Here is a 19,790-nt window from a genome sequence, read left to right on the forward strand (position 1 = left end):
CATCAATTCAATCCTTTGAATTGACTATATTTAAAAGAAAAAAAAAAAAATAGAGAGCTCCCAGCCTAAACAATTGTTTTATTTGTACTTAAATAAGACCATGTTGAAAACTGGATGCCAAGGAGTATAAGGGCTAGGGACTCCTTAACAAGATAAAAAACAAGAATTATACTAAGAACAAATCTTAACGTTCACTTCTAATGTAAATTCCCATTCTCTCCAACTCCCTGTCCTTGACCCCCTGGAAGATCTTTTGGGCTACCTTCTTACTTAAATCCAGTCCTATTCTTCAGCAAATTCCCTTAGATCCCCAAACTTCTCCAATCTTCCCAGAAAATCTCTGAAATACCCAACTGCTTGTTTTGACTTCCCTTTCTTGAAAAGATTTTCAGAGAGCCCTCCCAAAACATCCAGAAAGTAAATTTATCAGAATCACCCAAGATGGGTGATATGGCTCAATCTGCTACCCCTTACAACTCGTCCTACTTTCCAGGTCTCTATAAACAGGCTTTGTTAGCTTTAGACTTTCATGTGCAATGTCCTTTACAGATGAATCCTGGAATCCCACTGTGGATCATTCAAGTTCCCTGGACAGCAGCAGATCTGAATTATAAACCCCCTTTACCTCCACTCTCAGAAAATTCTACCAACTTTAGATAGGGCTTAGAGAGACATATTTGCAACTTGAATCTTTTGAGAAACAAAAGTGTAATTCTGAGAGCAACTTGAAAGTTCACTCAGATTGTTTCTTATTTCCTGCAGAGATTTGCAAATGTAAAAAAATCAGGACACTGGAAGTACAATGTTCTGAACTTAAGGAAAAGGAGGAAAATTTCAAAAATAATTACTCTAGACTTCTGATAATAAACAAATATACCCTGAGACTCCTTGGATAAAACTTGGATATATTCTTTGTACTTTTGTGAAATAGATTTTCTATTCCATCTCTTCTAGGATTTAAGATCCAAACATCTCCTATGCCTTCTTAATAAATTCTATTTATTTATTTTTGGCTGTGCTCAGTTTTTGTTCCTGCTCGTGGGTTTTCTCTAGTTGTGGTGAGCAGGGGCTACTCTTTAGTTGCGGTGTGTGGCCTTATTGTGGTTGCTCCTCTTGTTGCAGAGCATGGGCTATAGGCATGCAGCTTTCACTAGTTGCAGCCCTCAGACTCAGTAGTTGTGGCACATGGGCTTAGTTGCCCCCTTGGCATGTGAGATCTTCCTGGACAAAACTCATGTCCCCTGCATTAGCAGTCAGACTTTTAACCATTGGACCATCAGGGAAGTCCCTCCTATGCTTTCTTGTAAATTGTCTTCCTCTCATTTGTGACTCAGTGTCCTAGCTCTTCATTAGCTCAGGATCTTATATAAGCCTCAGTTACCTGTCTGTCTTTTCAGTCTTCATGTCTTTTGAGAACTCCCATAAGTATATAACTAAATTTGCTTTTCGCTTGTTAATCTATCTTATGTCATTTTAATGGTTTAACCAACCAAGAACCTAGAAAGGAAGAAGGGAAATTTTTTCCTCCACTATAGTAACCACAGAGAATAAAATGTGAGTGATGACTCTTGGAGCTGAGCAATGTTAAAAAAACAAGAAACAAAACAAAACAGTAAATTTGAAGATTTAATTGGCCTTATTCAATAACTGGGGCTTCTCAGGTGGTGCACTGGGAAAGAATCTGCCTGCCAATGCAGGAGACACAAGAGATTCAGGTTCAATTCCTGAGTCAGGAATTGGAGGGTGAAATGACAACCACTCCAGTATTCTTGCTTGGAGAATTCAATGGACAGAGGAGCTTGGTGGGCTAGAGTCCACGTGGTTTCAAAGAATCTGACAAAACTGAGCACCCACACACAACAACAATAGCGTATTCAATCATTAATTTAGGCAGCATCCCACCTAACAAGTAAAAAGAGATCCCAGGAGTCATGCAAAATTAAAGGCTTTTATGAGCAGAAGGAGGTGGGGAAAATGTCTGTACCAAAGAATTGGTTGTTTAAGGCAATATCACCTTCCTTTGGGATAAGGAGGGGATCTATCACAAATTATGTCATTAATGATGGCCAGATAACTCCAGAGTGACCAATCACACTCCTGGGAGAGAATGAAACTGCATTTAGTTTAATTATTAAGTCTCAGTTTGCTGACTGAGGGCTTAGTACAGATGACTCCATTTATGGGGGTGTTGATTCCTTTTTTAAAAAAATTTATTACTGGAGAATAATTGCTTTACAATCTTGCATTCGTTTCTGCTGTACCATAAAGTGAATCAGCTATATCAGCTATATATCCTCTCTGTCTAGGGTCTTCCTCCCACCCTCCTTCCCCATCCCACCTCTCTAGGTCATCACCAAGACCAAGCTGAGCTCCCTGTGCTATACAGGAGCTTTCCACTAGCTATCTGTTTTACACATGGTAGTGTGTGTGTATATATGTGTGTGTGTGTGTGTATATGTGTGTGTGCGTGTGTGTCCTACTCTCCCAATTTGTCTCATCCTCCATTTCCACCCCTGTGCCTACATGTCTATTCTTTGTGTCTGTGTCTCTATTCCTGCCTGGCAAATAGGTTCATCTATACCATTTTTTTTCCCGAGATTCTATATATATGTGTTAATATATGATATTTGTTTTTATCTTTCTGACTTATTTCATCCTATACAACAGATTCTACATCCATCTACATCACTACAAATGACCCAGTGTCATTCCTTTCTTATGGCTAGGTAACATTCCACTGTATATATGTAACATTTCCTCTCTATCTGGTCATCTGTCAGTGGACATCTAGGTTGCTCCCATGTTCTGGCTATCATAAATAGTGCCACAATGAACATTGAGGTACTTTTGTCCTTTTGCGTTATGGTTGTCTCAGGGTATAGTCCAGTAGTGGGATAGCTGGTTCATATGGATAGTTTTTTAAGAAACTATTTTTAGTTTTTTAGTTCTATTTTTTAAACTATTTTAGCTCTATTTTTAGTTTTTTTTTTTTTTAAGAAACCACTATACTGTTCTCCATAGAAAGAAAGTGTGAAAGTGAGAGTGTTAATCCTTTAGTTGTGTCTGACTCTTTGCTACCCCATGGACTGTAGCCCACCAGGCTTCTCTTGCATGGAATTCTCCAGACAAGAATACTGGAGAGGATTGTCATTTCCCTTTCCATTGGATCTTCCTGACCCAGGGATCAAACCCAAGTTTTCTGCATTGGCAGGTGGATTCTTGACTGCTGAGCCAGCAGGGAAGTCCTATAGCTAGTTGATGGAAGAACTAGTCCTAGAATCTAGTTACACTGGCCTTTGATCTCAGCTGGCTGCATGAAAAAAGTGAGCTGAGGGATTTGAATCAGAGATGAGATGGAATTACGCATGGGAAATTCAGCAAAACCTGTGGAGTTTTCACTGGGCAGGATTGGGGGAGACAGAACATCATGGAGCAGGACAAAGGTGTTTTGCTTGCCAAGAAATTTAGATTATACACTTGGCTATGACCCAGAACATAAAGTGCATCTTTAGACAGATAATCTAGTAATATTGGCTTACAAATTATGATTTTCAATGGTACGTCACACCCTCATCTCATCTGATGTTTAAAAGAGTCCTCTCAGGTATGTCAAAAGGGCATTCTTATCCTTTTTTGGCAGATGGGCAAACTGAGATACAGAATGTCAACAGAGCTAGTTAAGTGACAAACTCAGGGTTGGAACACCTGGAATGCTTCCAGTCCAATGCGCTCCCTGTGGTACCCTGTATGTAACAAGTGTGGGACAAGAGTGGCTAACCAAGTGTATCATGTGATTGCTTCACAGATGCTTTGTGAGAGGTTTCTATCTATCCTGAGAATATTTGGAACCACACTTTTTGGAGTCTCTCTCCTCACTGGAATGATCCTTTCTTATGTTATTGGCTACCAGTTTATCCACACAAATGATTACTATTTATCTTTTGGACCATATGGTGCCTTTTTAGCTTTACATGTTCTTATTCAAAACCTGTTTGCCTTTTTGGAGCACCGGAAAATGAAAAAATATGTAAATATCACCGTTAACTTGAACAGAACTGTTGCTCTTTGCATTGCTGCATATCAAGAAGATCCAGACTATTTGCGGAAATGTTTGCAATCTGTGAAAAGGCTAACCTACCCCGGAATTAAAGTTGTCATGGTCATAGATGGAAACTCGGAAGATGACCTTTACATGATGGACATCTTCAGTGAAGTCATGGGCAGGGACCAGTCAGCCACTTATATCTGGAAGAACAACTACCATGTGAAGGGTCCTGGAGAGACGGATGAGTCACACAAAGAAAGCTCACAGCATGTCACCCAGTTGGTCTTGTCCAACAAGAATATTTGCATCATGCAAAAATGGGGTGGAAAAAGAGAAGTCATGTACACGGCCTTCAGAGCACTGGGGCGAAGTGTGGATTATGTACAGGTAGGTCTCCACATCTGCCAGGACAAATATATATTTAAATAAAGCATCTTTTGTATCTATTCAGTCATATGCTATAGCCCATCTTTGTCTCCTCTGGACACAATACTCCTTTCAGTTCATCTGAAAACAGCCACCAGGGAAGCCCAAGAATACTGGAGTGGGTAGCCTGTCCCTTTCCCAGGGGATCTTCCCAATCCGGGAATTGAACTGGGGTCTCCTGCATTGTAGGCAGATTCTTTACCAGCTGAGCTACTAGGGAAGCCCCATGACTATTGAAAGCACATTTCAAAAGAGAAAGAGAAAAAAATCATATAAAATGATTAAGACAGTGAAAACACTTCACTTGTGCAATGTTATTGGTTAGAAATCAAGATTCTTTTGATCAGTAGATCCATCTCTTTCCCTCTCTTCCCTTTTCTGCCACCTTGGGCCTGCTAAGTCAAATCCAACATTATTTTCCACAATCTTAAAATCAGCCTTGTAAAAAAACAGAGTCTGTTCCAGCAGAAAGGTCCTGAGAAAATCTACAGGCCCTAGGAAGTTTTTCACAGAGTCTAGGCAAAAAAAGAATGGAGAACACAATTTTGATTTAAAAGGAAAAGGAATTCAAAATTTAGACACAGAGAACAGAAAAATGAAAAAGGGAAGGGGGGAGGAAAAAACAGCTTTTCAGAGCAAAACCTAAGTCATGTTTATTTCACTCTCCAAATAGCATTACCTCATTCACTGCAACTTGACCTTTGAAAACATTTGTGATGGTGTTTGCTTGTATGAAAATTAGACAGGCTGTGTCTCTCATTAATTCCCTGCCTGCACACTCTTGAGTTTCTCCACTCCTAGTTGTCACTGAGGCTTTCTTCTTTAGAATGTTAGTAGGGTTCCTGTGAGATTTTTTTTTTAATGGGGGGGGGTGCGTTATGGAAGTGTTTCTTTTTTTCCCTTGCTTTTATTGAGGTAGTTAGCAATAGATTCTTTTTACAAAAAATGTATAAACAAATCTCATTTAAGAATAGGTTAGCACAGAAGTTATCACAACATTATAAATCAGCTATACATTCCTAAAAACAATAGGTGTAGGGATTTTCTTGCTCCTGGGAGTTTTCTAGTTATAATTTTTTACAGATACTTTTAGTAGATTTTGGCCATAATTGTATCAAGAAAGGAGAGATGTTTCTGGCTGACAAAATCTGATGGACACTTTCCCCCTTTCTGTTGAAAGCAAAATTCTAGTTTTCAGAGGATGCATTGTATTCGTTAGGGGCCTTTATGATGCCCAGTGGGTCTCTCTGTGTGTAATGGGATAAGAATGGGCTTTGGGCTTCAGTGTCAACTGACTGAGGTTCTAGTCATAGTTAGTCATAGCTGCTGATCTTGAGGAAGACCACCTCCCAAAACTTGGTTACCTGGATACAAGAAACTAATCTCACAAGGGGTTTGAGATCATTATTACAAATCACGTATCCAAGTGGGCTTTACAAAAGTTGCTAATGATGGTATCGTTAACTTTATTAAAAAGCTTGCTGGTAATATTAATACTATTTTTTTATATGATCATCTATACTTACTTGAAAATTATGGTCCGTGTCAATTCCCACCACAGAGTGAATTTGTTTAAACTCTGAAGAGTTTTGAAGTATTTCTTTTTAAAAATTAATTTTTGGCTGCACTGTGTCCTTACTGAGGCACACACTGAGCAGTGAGGCGGTGCTGCTATGCTTTGTTGTGATTGCAGGGATTTCTCATTGCAGTGGCTTCTCTCATTGCAAAGCATGAGCTTTAAGGCATGCAGATTTCAGTAGTTGTGGCAAATGGGCTTAGTTGTTCCTGGCATATGGGATCTTACCAGACTGGGGATTGAACCCATGTCTTCTGCATTGGGAGTCTTCCTGCCAACCACTGGACCACTAGGGAAGTCCTGAGGGGTTTCTTAAGTTGATACCATCTGTATATTAATCTCTCTTCTAGGGAATTGACAGAATTTCATTCCCAAGTTCTAATTTCTAGAGCTATCACAATTTAAGTAGTTTTAATTAACACAGGACATCTTCACATATTTACCTAGTGCAACTTCAGGCTCAGATGAGAGAATAGAACATTTAAAGGAAAGAGTAACTTGGAAACTTGCAGAGGATTTAAAGAATGAAGCCTAAAAGAAGAGAACACCTATTTTGATACTTTACCTTTAATTCTAGTTAAAACAATTGTTACATTTGTCCTTTCTAATCAAGAAATAATTGTGTGGGATTCCTTTTGGTTTTCAACCTGCTCTGCCCAAACTGCCTTCTCCCATCATTTTTGTTTTGAATTTTATTTGTATTCTTGTAATTTGACATTGTACCTGTCCAAGAAAAAATAAAATATAAAATGTTAGAATAGACTTCCTGCTACAGATGTAATCAGGCTTGAGAACTTCTTTTCCTTCAGGATGAAGCCTCCAGATCGATTGACCTAAGCAGCAACTGGTAACTGGGCCCTGAATCCTTTTTGGACTTTCAGCCCATTCCAACCATTCAAGTAAGGGTAAAAAAATCTTTTGGTATTCTGTGACCAGTAAATTCCATTCATCCTTCATCAAACCCCCAGATAGTTAACCATTCTGCCCTATAGGAGTGGAAATTACTAAAATTCAAATATTGTTGTTTTTCAGTCATTAAGTCGTGTCTGAATCCTTTGCAATTCCATGGACAGTAGCCCACCAGGCTCCTCTGTCCATGGGATTTCCCAGGCAAGAATACTGTATGGGTTGCCATTTCCTCCTCCAGGGGATCTTCTGACCCAGGGATTAAACCTGTATCTCCTGCATTAGCAGGCAGATTCTTTACTGCTGAGCCACCAGGGAAGCCCCAAATTCAAACATATGTATCAATATAACTGATTCACTTTGCTGTACACCTGAAATGAATATAACATTGTAAACCAACTATACTTCAATAAAAATTGAAAAGAAAACAAAAACACTGTTCCAGGGTCCAAAAGTTGTAGAGCAGGAGCCCCAGGAAGAGCAAGGAGGGAGGGGGTCGAGGTTATTAGCACATGAGCATTGCAAGTGCTTGGATGTGGAGTTCAAGTTGATTAGGGGCAGAAGGAAGCAACGTTCGAGAGAATGGAGACTAGGGGAAGAAATTGACCATCTGCTTATACTTGCTAACCTGGCTAAAGAATACTGCTTAAGTGTTTGGAGAGATGGCCAAAATGATTGCTTCCAATTGCAGCTGGATCCTTAGCACTTATCAGCACTCTTTTCACTTGATCTTGAATAGATGTCTTGTTTATTCCTCTCCTGTCTGTTATTCCATGTCTTTGTCATTCTGCCAGGGCCTTACCCAAACTCCTCCCTGTTTGACTACCTGTGATCTTGCCTCCTATGAAAGAGAACAGCAAAAGTACTTGTTCTGAAGGCTATCAAGGCCTTCTTTACTCTTTCCTGCTTACAGTTCCAAAGGTACTGATCTTATTTCTTATCTCAAGGCAACCTTCCATCTACCTCCGAGGCTCTCTCTGTTGGCATCCTCTGGTATATTCCAGGCCAATTTTTATCAATTATCACCTCTTTGTCTAGCTCTCTCCACTATCATTTCTAGTCTTCTCTACTAATAACTGCCTCAGTTTTATAGTCCCTCAAATAATTAATATTGACGTGGAATATGGAAGGAAGATTTAGTTTAGGATGAATCCAACATAGTAGCAAATTCAAAAGTGATGCTAGTGGCTCCTTTCAGAGACAGAGAAGATATAAAAACAGAAGAAGAAAAATAACAAAATGAGAAAACAAAGATATACAGAATGAGAAATAAAGAGGAGAATGAGGAAGATTTTCTTAATTTTGAATAATAAGGAAACTTTTTCTTTTCTTTGATCTGCCTAGATACGGTTTAAGGTAGGGCAAAAGTCTTTCTTATCTTTTCAAAATATTACTTATGTTAGTTTTTTCACTTGTCTAAATAGCGCAAGATTATGGCAATGTTTTAAAAAATGTAGAAAACCACAATAAGCAAAATTTAAATCATCTGCCACAAATACTTGACCCAAACATAGATTTTCAAATAAATACTTTCCGGTATATATGTCTTCTATCTTTTTTTAAATTTGAAATTCTGTTATATTTGTCTTTTTGAACCATATTTTATTCTATAATACCAGAAGAGTTTAAGTATCTTGTGACACCTAGATTATTTAATTGCTTTAACATATCTCCTATCACTGAACATGGATTTTATAAGGTAAGTGGCCACCAGTCTGTGTGATGAAAGAGAAAAATTGTCTTATGATGTGTGCAATAAGGATTTCCCAGGTATAAAATACACAATAAATATGAACATTTTTTTCAGATTTTTTTTGGCCACTCTTATGGCCAAAAGCAAAGAGGAACTGAAGAGCCTCTTGATGAAAGAGGAGAGTGAAAAAACCTGGCTTAAAACTCAACATTCAAAAAACTAAGATCCTGGCATGACATCCAGGCCCATCACTTCATGGCAAATAGGTGGGGGAACAAGGGAAACAGTGAGAGATTTATTTTCCTGGGCTGCAAAATCACTGCAGATGGTGACTGTAGCCATGAAATTCAAAGATGCTTGCTTCTTGGAAGAAAAGCTATGACCAACCTAGACAGCATATTAAAAAGAAGAGACATTACTTTGCCCACAGAGTAATGTCTAGTCTAGTCAACGTCTGGTCTGTCTAGTCAAAGCTATGGTTTTTCCAGTAGTCATGTATGGATGTGAGAGTTGAACTGTAAAGAAAGCTGAGCACTGAAAAATTGATGCTTTCGAACTGTGGTGTTGGAGAAGACTCTTGAGAGTCACTTGGATTCTAAAGAGAGCCAACCAGTCAATCCTAAAGGAAATCAGTCCTGAACATTCACTGGAGGGACTGCTGCTGAAGCTGAAGCTCCAATACTTTGGCCCCCTGGTGTGAAGACTGACTCATTGGAAAAGACCCTGATGCTGGAAAAGGTTGAAGGTAGGAGGAGAAAGGTATAACAGAGGATGAGATGGTTGGATGGCATCACCAACTCGAAGGACATGAGTTTGAGCAAGGTCTGGGAGTTGGGGATGGACAGGGAGGCCTGGCGTGCTGCAGTCCATAGTGTTGCAAAGAATCAGATATGAATGAGTGAACTGAACTGAACTGATGAACATTTTCTAAAAAGGAAGTATATAGGAGACATTGTTCATTGTTCAGTTGCTAAGTCATGTCCAACTCTTGCAACCCCATGGACTACAGAACGACAAGCTTTCCTGTCCTTCACTATCTCCTGGAGTTTGCTCAAACTCATGTCCATTGTGTTGATGATACCATCCAATCATCTCATCCTCTGTTGCCTTCTTCTCCTCTTGCCCTTAGTGTTTCCCAGCATCAAGGTCTTTTCCAATGAATCACTCTTCACATCAAGTAGCCAAAGTATTGGAGCTTCAGCATCAATCCTTCCAATGAATATTAAGAGTTGATTTCCTTTAGGATTGACTGGTTTGATCTCCTTGCTGTCCAAGGGACTCTCAAGAGTCTTCTCCAGCACCACAAACTGAAAGCATCAATTGTTTGGTGCTCAGCCTTCTTTATGGTCCAACTCTCATATCCAGTCATGACTACTATAAAACAGTAGCTTTGATTATACAGACTGTTGTCAGCAAGTGATGTCTCTACTTCTTAATATGCTCTCTAGGTTTGTCTTAGCTTTCCTTCCAAGGAGCAAGCGTCTTTTAATTTCATGGCTGTGGTTACTGTCCGCAGTGATTTTGAAGCCCAAGAAAATAAAATCTGTCACTGTTTTCACTTTTCCCCCACCTATTTGTATGAATTGAGGGACCTGATTAGTTTTTTGAATGTTTGGTTTTAAGCCTGCTTTTTCACTCTCCTCTTTCACCCTCCTCAAGAGACTCTTTAGTTCCTCTTGACTTTATGCCATTAGAGTGGTATCATCTGCATATCTGAAGCTGTTGATATTTCTCCCAGTAATCTTGATTCCAGCTTGTGAGTCATCCAGTGTGGCATTTCCCATGTACTCTGCAGAGATGTTATAAAGCAGGAAGACAATATACAAACTTGATGTGCTCCTTTCCTAATTTGGAACCAGCCTATTGTTCCATGTCTGGTTCTAACTGTTGCTTCTTGACCTGCATACAGGTTTTTCAGGAGACAGGTAAGATGGTCTGGTATTCCCATATCTTTCAGAATTTTCCAGTTTGTTGTGATGCACAAGGTCAAAAGTTTTAGCATAGTCAATGAAGCAAAATAGATGTTGCTTTCTGAAATTCCCTTGCTTTCTCTATGATCCAACAGATGTTGACAATTTGATCTTTAATTCCTGTGTCTTTTTAAAATCCAGCTTGAACATCTATCTGGAAATGCTCAGTTCATGTACTGCTGAAGCCTAGCTTGAAGGATTTTGAGCATAACCTTGATAGCATATTGGGAAGATCCCCTGGAGAAGGGAAAGGCTACCCACTCCAGTATTCTGGCCTGGAAAATTCCATGGACGGTATAGTCCATGGGGTCGCAAAGAGTGGGACACGACTGAGCAACTTTTGCTTTCACTTTGTTAGCATGTGAAATGAATGCAAATGTATGATAGTTTGAACTTTCTTTGGTATTGCCCTTCTTTGGAGTTGGAATGAAAACTGACTTTTCCAGTCCTGTGGCCACTGTTGAGTTTTCAAAATTTGCTGACATACTGAGTGCAACATTTTGACAGCATCATTTCACTTTTCATATAGGAGATAACTTTATTATGAATTTAATCTGATAGCATTCTAGCTGTCCGAGATTCATTGAGCAGGAGAAAAATAAGGCTGAATCATTCATAATAGTAGAGTTGACCAACATTATTCATGAATTTCATTTTTGTAAATTAACCCACTATCTAAATTGTATACTACCCCCAAATCAATAGTTGCAGTGCTTTTGTAATCATTTTCAGACATATGTGGAGTGGCACAGAGAAGGCAATGGCACCCCACTCCAGTACTCTTGCCTGGAAAATCCCATGGGTGGAGGAGCCTGGAAGACTGCAGTCCATGGGGTCGCTGAGGGTCGGACACAACTGAGCGACTTCACTTCCACTTTTCACTTTCACGCATTGGAGAAGGAAATGGCAACCCACTCCAGTGTTCTTGCCTGGAGAATCCCAGGGACAGGGGAGCCTGGTGGGCTGCCGTCTGTGGGGTCGCACAGAATCAGACACGATTGAAGTGACAGCAGTAGCAGTATTGGAGTGGCAAAAGATTTGTCAGCCAATATTCATGTTCTCTGCTGAAGTCAAACAAGATCATGCATGCCTTCTTGTCTCAGCTTTTACACAGTAAACAAATAACTTGTTTAGTCTATTATCATGTTTTTGTTTAAAATGGTCCCCAAGTATAATGTCAAAGTGCTATCTAGTGTTCATAATGCAAGAAAGTTATAAATGCCTTGTGGAGAAAATAGGTCTGTTAGATGAGCTTTGTTCAGGCATGAATTCTAGTACGTTGGACATAAGTTCACTGTTAATGAATTATAACTGTGTGTGTCTTTGTGTGTGTTTTAAAACAGAAAGACAAATTTTAAAAATTTAGACATTGATCACTAGACAAAGATGTTGTGATCAGAGGCTTGGAGGAGTCAAACCCTGTATTTCAGCTGAAAGAAATTTTTGACATCTGCTAATTCATTGTTCATGGAAACTTGGTAGGAACATACCTACTGTGAACAACGAGAACTGACTGCATATAACATTTGGTTGATTCTTGTTTTATATAGGAAATCTAAGTAACTGAAATATTCTGAGGGCAGCTGTTGAGAATTTATATGTTTCTTTGTAGTCTTCATTTTATATGATAAGATGGACAAAAAGAGGTTTTGATTTGTTCTCAGTTTCCTGCGTGCAGATCATGTCTTGTGGTTTTCCCCAATGTCAATTAAGCTCTTCATGAACTGGTGTATTTTCCCCACAGCTTCTAGCCCTGAGCCGAATGGCCAACTTTCATGAAATTATACACTTTTATTAATTGGTGAAGAGACAGGTAGAAATTCTGCTTCTACTAGACTGGTTTTAAGAAGGGCTAGAGTTCTACCCTTCACACACAAACAGATACTATATGTCTATGAATATATTTCCTTTCACAGACTGTGGTAGATGATGGTTTTCTAGTTGGCATTCTATCACCAAATACATCCAGAAACTGAACTTCTACAAAGAACTCTTTAATCCCGCTATAACAAACCCCTCCCAAGGGATTTCTGAGCGCTTTCCCTTCTGACAGTTAAATTCACCATGTGAACAATCTCTCTCAGAGAACTTCTGGCACTTTGCTGTTGGAAACTGGGAAGGGGGACCAATTTAAATAAACAGAACCTCAAAAGTTTGGTTAAGTTTAGTCTTTCCAGAGAGACAGTTCCCTTGGCTTGCTTCTGCTCACAAGCAGGTGGAGTTACTTGAACATTAGTTCTAGATTGCTCCCATTCCTGTTGTTTTTAGTCATATTTTAGCTTTCTGGTTTTACCTTTCCCGGCTTGAGTCAATAGAGGTGGGTGTGGCCATAAGCTCTGGATGCTGAGAGGTTGAAATGTGGGTTGAACTTCTGCCTTCACTTTTTACTACCTTAGTGACTGATCTTCCAGGCTTATGACTGTATATTTACACAACAGTGATAGATAAGGCAAGATCAGAAAAACTTTGCTATTGAAGGAATCTGTTTAGGTTTCTTCCGAGACTTGTGTTAGAGAAATACTATTGATATTTTCTACAGTGGAAAACTTACGCCTCAGTTCAGTTCAGTTCAGTCACTCAGTCATGTCTGACTCTTTGCGACCCCATGGACCACAGCACGCCAGGCCTCCCTGTCCATCACAAACTCCCAGAGTTTACCCGAACTCATGTCCATTGAATCGGTGATGCCATCCAACCATCTCATCCTCTGTTGTCCCCTTCTCCTCCTGCCTTCAATCTTTCCCAGTATCAGGGTCTTTTCAAATGAGCTCTTTGCATCAGGTGGCCAAAATATTGGAGTTTCAGCTTCAACATCAGTCCTTCCAATGAATACTTAGGACTAATCTCCTTTAGGATGGACTGGTTGGATCTCCTTGCAGTTCAAGGGACTCTCAAGAGTCTTCTCCAACACCACAGTTCAAAAGCATCAATTCTTCAGTGCTCAGCTTTCTTTATAGTCCAACTCTCACATCCATACATGACTACTGGAAAAACCATAGCCTTGACTAGACAGACCTTTGTTGGCAAAGTAATGTCTCTGTTTTTTAATATGCTGTCTAGGTTGGTCATAACTTTCCTATCAAGGAGTAAGCATCTTTTAATTTCATGGCTGCAGTCACCATCTGCAGGGATTTTAGAGCCCCCCAAAAAACAAAGTCAGCCACTGTTTCCATTGTTTCCCCATCATTTGCCATGAAGTGATGAGATCGGATGCCATGATCTTAGTTTTCTGAACTTTTTCACTTTCCTCTTTCACTTTTATCAAGAGGCTGTTTAGTTCTTCACTTTCTGCCATAAGGGTGGTGTCATCTGCATCTCTGAGGTTATTGATATTTCTCCCAGCAAACTTGATTCCAGCTTGTGCTTCATCCAGCCCAGCATTTCTCATGATGTACTCTGCAAACAAGTTAAATAAGCAGGGTGACAATATACAGCCTTGACGTACTCCTTTTCCTATTTGGAACCAGTCTATTGTTCCATGTCTAATTCTAACTGTTGCTTCCTGACCTGTATATGAATTTCTCAAGAGGCAGGTCAGGTGGTCTGGTATTCCCATCTCTTTCAGAATTTTCCACAGTTTATTGTGATCCACAGAGTCAAAGGCTTTGGCATCGTCAATAAAGGAGAAATACATGTTTTTCCGGAATTCTCTCACTTTTTCAATGATCCAGTAGATGTTGGCAATTTGATCTCTGGTTCCTCTGCCTTTTCTAAAACCAGCTTGAACATCTGGAAGTTCACGGTTCATGTATTGCTGAAGCCTGGCTTGGAGAATTTTGTGCATTACTTTACTATAAAAATGCGGGCCACTGGAGAAGGGAATGGCAAACCAGTTCAGTATTCTTGCCTTGAGAACCCCATGAACAGTATGAAAAGGCAAAAAGATAGGACACTGAAAGATGAACTCCCCAAGTGGGTAGGTGCCTAATATGCTCCTGGAGATCAGTGGAGATATAACTTCAGAAAGAATGAAGGGATGGAGCCAAAGCAAAAACAACACCCAGTTGTGGATGTGACTAGTGATAGAAGCAAGGTCCAATGCTGTAAAGAGCAATATTGCAAAGGAACCTGGAATGTTAGGTCCATGAATCAAGGCAAATTTGGAGTGGTCAAACAGGAGATGGCAAGAGTGAACATTGACATTCTAGGATTCAGCGAACTAAAATGGACTGGAATGGGTGAATTTAACTCGTATGACCATTATATCTACTACTGTGGGTAGGAATCTCTTAGAAGAAATGGAGTAGCCATCATAGTCAACAGAAGAGTCTGAAATGCAGTACTTGGATGCAATCTCAAAAATGACAGAATGATCTCTTTTCAGTTCCAAGGCAAACTTATGCCTAGGTTTTGTCTATTGTTTTTCCCCTAGAAAAGTGAGACCATACTGGACCGATATAGAAAGGCAAGAAAATAAAAACTGGGTTTTATTTAGAAAATATATCTATCATGCTTCTAAATAAGCAATATAAAAGTAAAACTTAGAACTTAACCCTGAAATTGATACAATTTAGCTAAATCTAGAGAGGTGATGTTTACTTTTTATAACTGGATACCCTGTCTACTCCTTAAGTCAGTGGTCCTCAACCTTTTTGGCATCAGGGACCAGTTTTGCTGAAGAAAATTTTTCTACAGACTGGAGAGTGGGGATGGTTTGGGGATGATTCAAGTATACAACATTTATTGTGCACTTTATTCCTGTTATTATTACATCAGTTCTACCTCAGATCATCAGGCATTAGATCTTGGAGTTTGGGGACCCCTGTCTTAAGTCATATAATGCATTTAAGTTGTTCCAATAATGCATTTGATTTGCTGTTTTCACCAAGTATTTTTTTTATTAGTAAATAATCTTTTCAGAAAAAAATATAATTAGTAAAATTGAAACACATACATTTTATAATGTTGGGATTCCTTAGCTAATTATGTGAGGGTGCCATGCCAAATATGTGTAAACTCCACTTCAACTGTGAGGCTTTATGCTTCTACAAATTGTTTTCTTAGTTTTTTTTTTTTCAAAACTGGCATATCAAATCCCTACTATTTTTATAAAGTAGTGAGAGAACCATAAAAATAATTACATTTGATATAAATAATTAGTCTAAATCTTGATTAAATTCCATCCAGAACTGCCAGACTTGGGAATTACAGATAACACCTCCATCTGCCAACCGTGATATTTATTGTTTGGATGGGGAAGTTTCTACCAAAAAGTAGATTGCTTCAGGCAAAGTCATCTTCTTTTGGGAGAACCTAGTGGGTCAATCAGGCAGATTTCTTCACTGGTGCTGACCAGGTAATTCCAGTTTGATGGCTTAAACATCACATTCTTTGGAGAGGCTTAAATTACAATTATGTTCAATATTAAGTTTTGATATACTGACATGGGTTAAGCACAACTGACTCCATTTTGGGCCTATTGTTTCTTTTTACCAATTCTCATATTTAGATCGGACTCTCAGCTTAACCAGAGAAGGCAGCAGCAACCCACTCCAGTACTCTTGCCTGGAAAATCCCATGGATGGAGGAGCCTAGTAGGCTGCAGTCCATGGGGTCGCGAAGAGTCGGACATGACTGAGAGACTTCCCTTTCACTTTTCACTTTCCTGCATTGGAGAAGGAAATGGCAACCCACTCCAGTGTTCTTGCTTGGAGAATCCCAAGGACGAGGGAGCCTGGTGGGCTACCGTCTCTGGGGTCACACAGAGTCGGACACAACTGAAGCGACTTAGCAGCAGCAGCAGCTCAGCTTAACAGGGCTTTACAATGCAGGAGAATCTGCCTCCCAGTGCAAGAGATATAACAGGTGTGGGTTCATCTCTGGATTGGGAAGATCCCCTGGAGGAAGAAACGACAACCCATTCCAGTATTCTTGCCTGGAGAATCCCATGGACAAAGGAGCCTGATGGGCTACAGCCCATGGGGTCACTGAGAGTGGAACATGACTGCATGTCTGAGCACAGTACAGCAGCACTCAGCTTAACAGAGACATGATCAAATTTTAAGGAATTGTTCTTTAAAAAACTTAGGAAGCGTTCTTTAGGAACATTTGTTTGACAATCAGGGACTGTGAACATGGCATTTAAAGTTTTGAAAGAATACAACGTACCAGGGAGAGTATGATGACTATTATAAACAGGATAATTCCCAATGTCTGAAGTGGATTTTAGGACCAGGATCCCCAAGACCCAAGCCAATCAAAATCAAATAATTCATTTTAAATAGTGCTGCAGTGAACTTTAGGGTACATGTGTTTTTTGAATTGTGATTTTCTCAGGGTATATGCCCAGGAGGGGGATTTCTGGGTCACATGGTAATTCTATTTTTAATTTTTTCAAGAACCTCTATACTGTTCTCCATAGTGGCTGTATCTTACAGAGTGAAGTAAGTCAGAAAGAGAAAAGCTAATATCATATATTAAAGGATGTATATGGAATCTAGAAAGTTAGTACAAATGAACCTAGTTCCAAGGCAGGAATAGAGACACAGACATAGAGAATGGGTATGTGGACACAGGAGTAAGGAGAGGGTAGGATGAATTGGGAGCTGAGGTTTGACATCAATACACTGCCATGTATAAAATAAATAGCTAGTGGGAACTTGCAGTATAGCATACAGAGCTCAGGTTGATGTTCTATGATGACCTAGAGGGGTGCAATGGGGACATGGGGTGGGAGAGAGGTCCAGGGAGGGTAGCTGATTCACTTCATTGTACAGCAGAAACATACACAACATTCTATAGCAACTATATGCATTTAAAAAAAAGAAGTGAAAAAAAGAGAATGAATTTTAAAAAATCAAGTAAATCCATGTAAAGACCCCATTGAAAGAAACTTTTTAAGCCAAATGTTTTGCTCAGTGAGCTTATGTAACTGAGTTTCTGTTTCCTCAGACGTGTTAATGCAGGTAGTTTTGACCACAACACTGCCATGCGCTTTCTGTGTAGGCAATCATAAATCCAAGGAAAATGATAACCACAATTAAGGTAAATACTATCTGGTCACAAATCACTTCCACTAAGCTGGCACTGTTAATGAATTATAGCATGAAGAACAGACCCAAGCCAATGCCAGAGTACTGAAAGGAAAGAAAGAGAAAAAGACAGTGTTTCACTTTTAGTTAAGCTATAAGGTTTTCATCTGGTATCTTGGGTGGAAGAAGATTATGTTGATGTCAGCTACTTCTCTTTCTCATCAACTTGATTTTGAGGTTTCTGGCTAAAGTGATGGAGAAGGCAATGGCAACCCACTCCAGTGTTCTTGCCTGGAGACTCCCAGGGACGGCGGAGCCTGGTGGGCTGCCATCTATGGGGTCGCACAGAGTTGGACACGACTGAAGCGACTTAGCAGCAGCAGCAGCTAGTGCGAAGTTTCTAGAGTCTGAAGGAGCCCTTCTTAATGGAGAGATGTGGACCCAAGGTTCTAGTTCTTGAAGTCTGGCTGCCATCTGTATAGTGGGGAAAACCTGGTACAGTCCCTTCTAGGAGATTTAAGGGCAGTCTTTGTTCTTAGTGACTGCAAAGGAAATGAGTGGGATAAAATTGGCAACGTTCATTTGGAGAGTCTTAGCCATATATTTGAGGAAACTAGAAGAATTATGGACTTAATCCAGTTTATAGGTCTGTAACAAAGCCTCTGATGCAATTAACAGGACTAGAATCTAATGTCTGGACTTTCCTGATAGCTCAATTGGTAAAGAATCTGCCTACAATGCAGGAGACCTGGGTTCAGTCCCTGGGTTGGGAAGATCTGCTGGAGAAGGGAAAGGCTATCCACTCCAGTATTCTGGCCTGGAGAATTCAATAGACTGTGTAGTTCCATGGGTCTACAAAGTTACAAACAGATATGTCTGTTAGGGGTTCATGATATAGAAAAATCCCAACAATTTTCTTGGTTTCAAAATTGCAGTTTTTGACTCATATAAAGATTTTTTGAGAACAACAATTAGAATTACTACAACTGCTTCAGTTAATTTACATCTGCTTTTATGTACAAAGGCCTGGAAGAATACTTAGGACTCTAGAATAAAGAATGAAGGCCATGCAGGTTCCCTTTCTGACCGAGTGCCATTTGCCAAGTTAAGATCATATGGACATCTTGCTTCAGAATTATACAACTAATTTTAAGAGAATTGCTTTCCTATATTTTATTCACTGTATTAAAATGGAGGGGAAATCACTGTTAAACATGCCTCCCTTTCAATACTATCTTAGAAAATTTTGATATCTTTTAGATTGTGGGACAAGTTGCCTACAAGTAAAAGTTGCTCCATTGTGTCTGACTCTTTGTGATCCCATGGACTGTAGCCTGCAGGCTCCTCTGTCCATGGAATTTTCCAGGCAAGAATACTGGAGTAGGTAGCCATTTCCTTCTCCAGAGGATCTTGCCAACCCAGGGATCGAACCCAGGCCTCCTGCACTGGGGGTGGATTCCTTACCATCTGAACCACCAGGGAAGCTCTAAAAGCCTTAGTTAAAGCAATTAAAAAAAAAAAAAAAAAGTCATCTTGAGTGACAACTCATGGTATTTTCCAAGTCCTGGAAACCTAGGATGTTGCCTAAGACATGAGACTTTCATTGCCAAAATTGGGAGCAACCATAGCAAACCAGAAAAAGCAGGCCACTTCACAAGATATTCCTGGCCCATCATTTCAGCTGTTCTAGCCAACGATGTCATTAACTTAAATACTGAGCTTGCTGAAAAGCAAGTCTTATTTTTTCTTTTTTTTTTTTTGGTATTGGGGCCATGATATAACAAATTCTGTCACTTCTCTGATACTTACTTATTAAGACTTAGTGACAGTAATGCTGAAAATATAATATATATACCCAATTTAGAACTCTAATGCTAGGAAAGATTGGAGGTGGGAGGAGAAGGGGACGACAGAGGATGAGATGGTTGGATGGCATCACTGACTCAATGGACATGAGTTTGAGTAAGCTCCGGAAGTTGGTGATGGACAGGGAAGCTTATCGTGCTGCAGCCCATGTGGTCTCAGAGTCAGACATGACTGAGCCACTGAACTGAACTGGACTGAATTTAGACTATATGGAGTGTACTCAATTGTCTTTAATGTTTCATTCACTTTTTAATTTTTCTATGCAGGTCTGTGATTCAGACACCATGCTTGACCCTGCCGCAACTGTGGAGATGGTAAAAGTTTTAGAAGTAGACCA

At 39.7% G+C, this 19,790-nt stretch overlaps 1 protein-coding gene across 2 annotated transcripts in view; it reads left to right on the forward strand.

Moving 5' to 3' along the window:
• Positions 1–3,805: 3,805 nt before the first annotated feature.
• Positions 3,806–19,790, forward strand: part of LOC120878950 (hyaluronan synthase 2-like) — an 18,771-nt gene continuing 2,786 nt past the window's right edge. Inside the window, exons 1-2 of one of the 2 annotated variants that reach the window (XM_040261890.1) lie at positions 3,806–4,432; positions 19,720–19,790. The exon at positions 19,720–19,790 is cut by the window's right edge and continues 19 nt beyond it. In XM_040261890.1, the coding sequence (XP_040117824.1) occupies positions 3,806–4,432; positions 19,720–19,790 (698 nt within the window). The remainder of the gene's footprint in view (positions 4,433–19,719) is intronic. The other variant, XM_040261891.1, reaches the window with a different exon arrangement.

Source organism: Oryx dammah, unplaced genomic scaffold, assembly GCF_014754425.2.
Source record: "Oryx dammah isolate SB20612 unplaced genomic scaffold, SCBI_Odam_1.1 HiC_scaffold_19, whole genome shotgun sequence".
Classification (NCBI taxonomy): Eukaryota; Metazoa; Chordata; class Mammalia; order Artiodactyla; family Bovidae; genus Oryx; species Oryx dammah.